This window comes from Embiotoca jacksoni, unplaced genomic scaffold (genome assembly GCF_022577435.1).
Source record: "Embiotoca jacksoni isolate LCO1_2020_lvr unplaced genomic scaffold, fEmbJac1.0.p SCAF_36, whole genome shotgun sequence".
In the NCBI taxonomy this organism is placed as follows: Eukaryota; Metazoa; Chordata; class Actinopteri; family Embiotocidae; genus Embiotoca; species Embiotoca jacksoni.
Genome location: NW_027185388.1, coordinates 804,026 through 812,169, shown reverse-complemented (window position 1 = coordinate 812,169; position 8,144 = coordinate 804,026). Strand labels below are relative to the sequence as shown.

Below are 8,144 nucleotides of genomic sequence, written 5' to 3'. Positions count from 1 at the left end.
TTGATTATTTCTGAGCATCTTTGCTTGAAATGCAAGAAAAACGCCTCTTTTTCTTTAGTTAAAAAAAACAAACAGTTCCCACAGTGAGACCTGTGGATTACCCAGAGTAACAGACACTGGTAAGATATTCGAATGGCACAGCTGGAGTAGTTTCCATCTCCATAGTGTTTGCGGAGAAATTTCAGAGATTAATATTTCAAATATCTCATCAATCAAATCAAAACTGTTGACATGATTAGCTACTGCTTGAGGTATACTGTATAATGTAATGATTAAAATGTTATAATATTGTTTAGGCCATTTATCACTGGCCTGGGTCCACCAGACGATGCAAGCAGGGTTTCCAGACTATAATCACAGTCTTTGCTTTGATTATAGTCTGGAGACTCTGTTTTACTCTAAAAGGTTGACCAATCAGCGACCAGTGAGAGTGACTAAGAGCGACGGTGCTGAAGTATATTTCCAACAATTAAAGCAGTGGTACAGTTTTGGCACACAACATATGTCAAATGGAGGTCAATAATGGTGGTCAAATAGTTTCAAAATGAACCAGAGGTCAACGCCTATAAGGATGGAACGACTGGATCCAATCCCCAATGGAGTGTGTCCACATCCAGATACTCACGCAGTAAATTCGGGTCCGGTAATACCAGGCTAACTTATTACTTAGTTAAAACTATATCTTCTTTCACATGTAGCTTGGTTAAAAAAAGTTTAAAAAAAAGCTTTTAAGATTTAAGGTTTGTTAAAAACCTTATCAGCACATATTTGGAGTAAGCAAGTAATTAAAAAAGGCAGCTTTAACTTGCATTTTTTTGTAAATAAACAAATTTATTAAAAGTAATGAAAAGTAGGCCAGCAACTTCATAAAATTAAAGAATATTGGTTATGTTATGTGCCAGCCTGCGAGATTGGCTGTAAGGTGACACCGTGTGTGTTCTCGTCACACTCCCCGTCGCTTCCAGCTTCCTCTTTGAGACTCTGCGTGACGGCATCGGCCGGCGTCACGGTAACGCCACGTTTTACTTTGAAAACGTCCCAACTCTCAGGCAGCAGGCCGCGGTCGAACACGAACGAAGCCAGCGGGGAAAAAACTAAGACGCTCGCCAAGGTGATGAGCATGGACACCGTCCTGACGGGGGACTTCTGGACGAGGACGCCATCTTCCAACGTGCAACCGGGAAGCTGAAGCACAACGGGAAGCCCGACGGCGTTCTCTCCCAACAGAATCCTCACGGTCAGCCCGACGACGTAACCGACGACGGCACCGTAACCGTTCGTCATTTTAAAGAAGAGCACGGAAACCAGATGGGGGAATATCAGGGAGTAGGAGACGTCTGCGCCAAGGAGCCAGAGGACCAGGACGCTGTTGGCGTAGAAACTAATGGACGTCCCAACAAGTCCCACCAGCACCACGGTGACCCAAATCACCCATTGCATTTCATAGTCTGAAGCCTAGAGACACAAAAAGGAGACGCTTCATTGTTCGTTCGTGTATTTAAATGGAGTCAAGTGATTATTTGGCATCGAAGGAAAGAAAAGCACACCGAGACCCGTCCTAACTAACACTTAAAGAGACACACTGCGCCACCGAGCTGCCACCGTTAGCGTCTCGCCCTCTTTACCTGAGTACGCAGGACGTTCTTGTAGATGTTAGAAGAGAAAACTGAAGTGGCGGACAACAGGCTGGAGTCGGTGGACGACATGACGGCGGCGGCCACGGCTCCGATTCCGGTGATGGAGATGTACCAGGGCGTGAGGTACTGCAGGGTCAGAGGCAGGACCAGACTGTGTTCGCCACGTTCGTATGGACTAGAGCCGTACAGTGTCAAGTTCCAGTCTGGAGAAGAGAAATCAAATCTTATAAAATGTCCTCTTCGTAACAGCAGAGCGCCAACCAGGACTGTCCCAGGAAGGGATCTCCGAGCAGAAGATCGCCATCTACTCGGTAGAATAAGGCAATTCTGCAAAGTAAAGTAAAGTAAAAGGTATCACATTTAAAGTTATAATTGAAATATCCAAAATGTTTTCAGATTACATTTGTGTTCATTTAAAGCTTTAAAATATACCTTTAAATATGGGTCTTCCGTGGCCTTGACTGTACTACACCCTCTCAAAACTTCACTATTGACTCACTATTTCTCTTTCAGTGTTCAGGACTCAAAATATTAAAAACAAGACCACTGGAGCTGCTGGTGCAGTTACAGGTCTGGCTTTAGGGGCATCTTTACGAAGAATTCTTTTGAGAAGCATGCTTGCTCTGTATGAATAAAGTGGTATTCCCAAGAGAAGCTGACACCGATGAGGGATCACATGTTGTTTTCAAGTTGTTTTCCTTGCCAAATCTCTCAAAACGTTGTGTTCTGCCGAAACGACGACTGACAAAAAAAGAAAAAGGAGAAAAAGGCCTCCGACAAATCTAACAAGTGAGCACAGTTTACATATTTACGTACTGTGTGTTTAATACATGAAGATTTCACCACAATGTGGTATTATGTTATTATATTATGTGTATTATTACAATGGTGAACAACAACTCATCAGAAGTGGGTCAGATCATGAAAACATTTCACATTCAACAGTTTATCAAAATGTATATGTTCCATGGGTGGTGAACAGTAAATAGTAGTCACGAATGATTTTATCACCTCCACCTACTTACTTTACTTTAAGTGTGATGTGCAGAGCCCATTCGAACGGGGAGGAAATGAACTGCAATGAACAGTTCACCCCGAAGAATATAAAGCTCTCTGGACTACAGTGTTTTTGTGTTAGCGTCCATTATCTCCGAACTAACGCCCACCTGTGGAGGCTGCCACAGCCCCGACCAGCACGGGGGGGATTCCCAGTATGGCGATGAAGAGGGCCGCAGCGTAGCAGGTCAGCTGGGCTGCTCGTGGCGAGGAGGCGGACAGCGTCCTCTGGTGGAAGCTCTGAAAGGAAACACTACCGAGACCCTAGAGGAAGAAAAGAGAGCGGAAGGAGAGGAGGGAGCACACACTAACATCAGATTGAGGGAAGTTTTCCTTCAATTTCAGGGTAGAAATACACAAATATTTGATCAGTATGGCTTATTTATTCTCGCAGTCGTATTCAAGAGTTGCAATCAGTCAAAGAAAGCCATCTGGTGAAGTCACTGGGCAATAAAAGAAACGACAACACACACCCAGCTGTTTCATTATTCTCAGGTCACCTTCAACTGTATATCAAACTAAAACCTGCTAAAGCTGCCAGATCGTCAAATGTTGCCCAACGTTTCCAGCCTGCTGTCCGGACTGCACTCTCACTGCCAGCTGTACGCTTGCCAATGTACCTAGAAGAAGACAAACAACTGCGCAGCCGGTGGGTACAAACTCGGATCAGCTGAACACGAGTCCACCGTGTACTCAACCTTAAAAACAAGCTGCTGGGCTTAAAAGGCTGACCGAGAACTTCTCTCCTCGCTTCGCGTCTTAAGGTGGGGAGGCTGTGGCTCAGACGGTAGAGTGGGTTGCACACTAATCGGACGGTAGAGTGGGTTACACACTAATCGGACGGTAGAGTGGGTTACACACTAATCGGAAGGTTGGTGGTTCAATCCCCAGCTCGTCCTGTCCACATCCCTAAGTGTCCTTGAGCAAGACACTGAACCCTAAAATTGCTCCCGATGGTGTACCATCGATGTGTTGTAAGTCGCTTTGGATAAAAGCGTCAGCTAAAATGAAATGTAATGTAATTTAATGTAAAAGTGTGAGATAATTATCAACGAGATGGAGACCTGGTACGGGTTACGTGCACTGAGGTGTTATGGGGGGGGGGGGGGACAGAGCCTGAACTCCAGTGAGCAACAAACAAAAGACAAAAGCTGTCAGTTAGCGCGTGAATATGATGATATTTACAGAATCAAAATCAAACTGAGTCGTCTCTTAATTTCACTGCGTCCTGTCGTCACACCTTTACCCGGGTTGTTCTGGTGTCAAATTTCCGGATCATTATATGGAGCTACGGTTTGGTGAACGGTAAACCCAGAGGTCCGTCTTGCAGGCGTCCAGCTGTGCTCTGGGCTTATAGACGGAGCCCGGAAGAACAAATCTTCAAACGTCCGCAGGTGAAGGCGGTAAAGACCACCGTTGAGCTCACCAGCATTAAGAAGTCGTCGATCCACTTCCAGACGCTGTCGCGCTCCAGAGTGCCGAGCCACGGCTCCTGGAACGTGTGGTTGAACGCGGTCTGGGCGATGCTTACCGACGTGCCGTTGAGCAGAAGGAAGGGCACGCACAACCACTGCGAACAACATATTTAGCTCATCACGATGAAAGCCTGAAGAACAACGAGCTGGTTATTCTTTCAGATGTTAAACTAGAAACGTTTAAGCCACCAAACCCCAAAAAGTTGCAGTTTGTGATGTTGGAGCTTTCTTGATTCATGAGACACGATTCAAAACTACAAATTTGCTTTTTTTTTTTTAATTTTTTTTATTGGTTTATATTATATGGGCAGAAACTGGACATCTTGAACTCTATGACTCACCAAACTGAGGAATGCCAGAGAGAGCTGGATGACGTCAGTGTAGGCGACGGAGTAAAGGCCTCCTAACAGCGTGTAGACGATGGCCACGGCTGCCGAGATCCACACGGAGTATCCGTAAGGTAAGTCCAGTATCACACTCAAAGTCGCTCCTGTTAAAACAACAACAACAACAACAACAACAATACAAACACAGATAAGAGGTTCTGAACGCTTTTAATCGCATCCAGTCTGGCTAACAGTTCCATTACCTGCTCCAGCATGTGTTTACCTAAGCCCAGCAGAGTGCAGGACACCCACAGCACTTCTGTCAGCAGACACGGCAGCACCAGGGCGGCGCTCAGCACTTTGCCGTACTTTATCTGGAACGGGTCCATCATGGTGATGTATTTCTGCTCCCTCATTGGCTTGGCGAAGAAAAGACCACCTTAAAGACAGGGTGACGTATTCAACGTTGTTCGGTATCTAACACAGAAACATGTTGACGGCAATGACTCGTCTCACCTATTATGAAGGACATCGTGTATTGTATCGGCATCAGAGCCCATATCAAGCCCATTTTGGGAGTGTAGACCGCCTCGGCTATGCCGAGAAGAAAACCCCCTCCGACCCACGTAGCTGCGGATGAAAGAAACACACACCAGCACACACTTTTTAAGTATTATGTTTTTTTTATGGACAATGTACGCAGTCACAAGCGTGAGTAATAGTTGCCCAGGTTTTTGCTGAGAGCAGATGTCTCCTATCGTTTACAACTTAGGTGGTCAGCAACATTTTCTGCCCATAATGGTCTGGGACAGTAAGTGGAAAAACATTTATAAGATGACACTGTCGTAAATAAAAAGGTGGTTTCTTTACCCTCTTTGTTTTTTCAAACTCAGCTGGGAGCTGTGAAACACGGCAGTCAGTTCCTGTGATGATTCCCTTTTAACTTTCATGTGGTTCAAATCAGCCGATGTTTTACCAGGTAAATCAACTTCATCTTCCATCTTGTACATTACTTGGTCACAATCATCTGTGAAGCTGCAGCGTATCTATTTTTATATGATGGAGACTAGTTTTGGACGTTCATTTTGGATCTGAGGTACTCATCAAAAATAAAATGATCCCTGATCCGCTTCTACTGCGCCAATACCACCAAATTACAGCCGGGGTTTCGTTAACCGTTTTATTTCGTGGTTGATGGATCGATCATTTTTCTGTTCAGAAGCAGTTTCGTTTCTGAACAAACTGTTCGGACTTTTCAAGCTTCCATCAGCTTCTGAAAGTCGTTGCTATCTCTTTGTCTTTGCCAGTCACGGTCGCAGCGGCGGAAAGCATCTAATATTTTTCCTCCTTTTGTTGTTTAATGCCGGTTGGTCCATTACCGCCACCTTCTGGCAGTGGGAGCATTAACGCCAGATGCCAATAAAAAACAAAGAAATAAGACAAGACGATTTCAAACTAAACTATTACATTTTTCTTGTATTTCCTTAACTGCAATTCCTGACTTGTTTTTTGCTGATATTGGGGCGTGTTAGATGTACGTAAAAGAACGGAGTTCCTTTTTATTAGTGCATAAGTCTGAAAGTAAAAAATAAAGACACTTGTTGACAATTAACTTAAAAAAATAATTCACTCCTGTTCAGCTACCAAAACACAAAAAATTAAATGAGTTTCTACGTCCTGCAGACCAACATACCAGTCATGGTGAAAACTCCAACCAGCAAGCTGATGTTGCGTTCTCCGAGGAGCACCGCCTCGGTCCTGTTCCCGTCGCTCTTCTTCCCCGCCTTCCTGGACTTTCGGGCGGCCCACACTCCCGTCGCCAGAATCATGATGTAGAAGAGCACCACCGCCACCACGCCGGGGACGTTCAGAGCCATGGCGATCCGACCTCCGTGGAGCACGCTGGCGGGGAGAAGGATTAGATTGGACTACAAATACAGATACTGTACGCAGATCGAGAGCGCGCGAGAACAAAGGTCACCAACACAGTCCTGAATTGAAAAAAACAGAGTTTTGGAAAGCCCTTTTGAGTTCACTTCTAATTTCCAACACACAGTTCCTGATAGTGCCGGTGTTTGGAAACACCCCCGTCCTGGCAACCTGCCTTGAGAGTTCAGCTTTTATCTCATCTACACTTTGTTTTTTTTTTAAAAGACCTCTTCTCATTTGTCACCTGAAGGCAATCGTTAGATCATTTTCGACCACTACCACCACCTCTGATGACTTTACACAACCCTTACCTCTGACCACAAACACAATTTGTACTACGACCCTTTTTGCAAAGGCACCGTTAAATGCTCCTGATTGTGCTGCTGCGTTACGAAACTCCACAGCTGAGTCTACAAAACTATCTTACTGTAGTGTGTTGACATTACAACATTATCAAGATAATTTTCTCACATATTAAACTGCTGCTTCAGACCAACAGAAAGAGATTTTTACAAATGTTTTCCCAGACTTAAGTTGTCCTCTGTCTACAAGTAAATTGATTTAGTGTTTGCTAAACTTCTTTACAGTTTTTCATTCATGCTTTTTAATACAATTAAAGGCTGACAGCCCTTAAATTCCCGCCTGCTTCCTGACGATGTTCTTGTAGATATTCGAGGAGAACAATGAGGTGGAGGTCAAATATGTAACTTTTTTCTAACTTTTGCAGGAACGCCAACCTTCTTGCTATCTTTCTGATCTCATCTTTATACTCTAAAAGAAACAAAGATACAAGATCACAAGATAAATCTCTTTGTCTCTAGCAGAACTGATGTGACCCCCCCCCCCCCTTTCTCCCTAACAAGCAGGATGCAGCACCAATGCATTCAACAAGCTCTTGCAGCATTCACCCTCCATTTTCTTCTGGAAATGCAAGTGTGAATGCTCGAATGCCTTCTAGTTTATGACAGAAATTGCCACGACATCATCTTTTGCGAGATAATCATTAATCACTCACCACACCGGTGGGAGGGCAGCACCTGCCAGGAGACGGGACAAAACCCCCTTCACTCAAAAATGTACAAGTAGTTATGAGTACAGAGTACAAAAGTTGGCGGAAAGTTTTGCTCAAATGCACTCTAGAGCAGATTTAAAGAACTATTCAAAGACGTATGTTTAATGCTTTTGGCATGTGTCAGAGGAAAGGCCAGTTCTTATAATGATTAGTCGAAGCTAACCGCTATTAGCTGCACGCATGCGCACACGCACTCTCCTCAGACAAACGCACACAGAATAAATAAATTACCGTGCAACGATTAAATACTAAACTTTTTTTTGTATGTTTTTATATTTTCTCTAATTTTTATTTGTGCAATACTTTATTTTCTCATTCCCAGTGTATAAAGATATATAAAGTTACTTTTGTTATGAAACGTGAATTTACTGTCAACACAGGCTTTATTCGGTTTATTAAAGTGAAAAAAGGGACATTTTACCGTTTTTTTCAGCTTTTACAAATTAAAAACTGTGTTTGAACGAATTGTTTCTCATCATGTAATAATCTAGTCCAGGTCCGACCTGTCTGAGTACAGTAGTTTTGGATGTGGACCAGGTCTAATGTGGACAAGATGTTAAAAAAATAAAATAAAATAAGCACTGAAATGTCACTTTTTTCTGTATGGCTTTTGTCTTTTGTCTGTATGGTTCTGGCTATTAATCCCTGT

General features: G+C 43.7%; 1 protein-coding gene across 1 annotated transcript; it reads right to left on the bottom strand.

The window, feature by feature from the left end:
- Positions 1–810: 810 nt before the first annotated feature.
- LOC138208239 (high-affinity choline transporter 1-like) lies at positions 811–6,808 on the bottom strand. Its single transcript, XM_069165989.1, has 8 exons — positions 6,188–6,808; positions 5,011–5,124; positions 4,778–4,933; positions 4,510–4,658; positions 4,120–4,263; positions 2,804–2,957; positions 1,626–1,840; positions 811–1,455 (listed from the first exon to the last, which is right to left on the bottom strand). Exons 1-8 carry the CDS (start codon positions 6,369–6,371, stop codon positions 892–894), a joined length of 1,680 nt encoding a protein of 559 aa, XP_069022090.1. The 5' UTR covers positions 6,372–6,808; the 3' UTR covers positions 811–891.
- Positions 6,809–8,144: the final 1,336 nt, after the last annotated feature.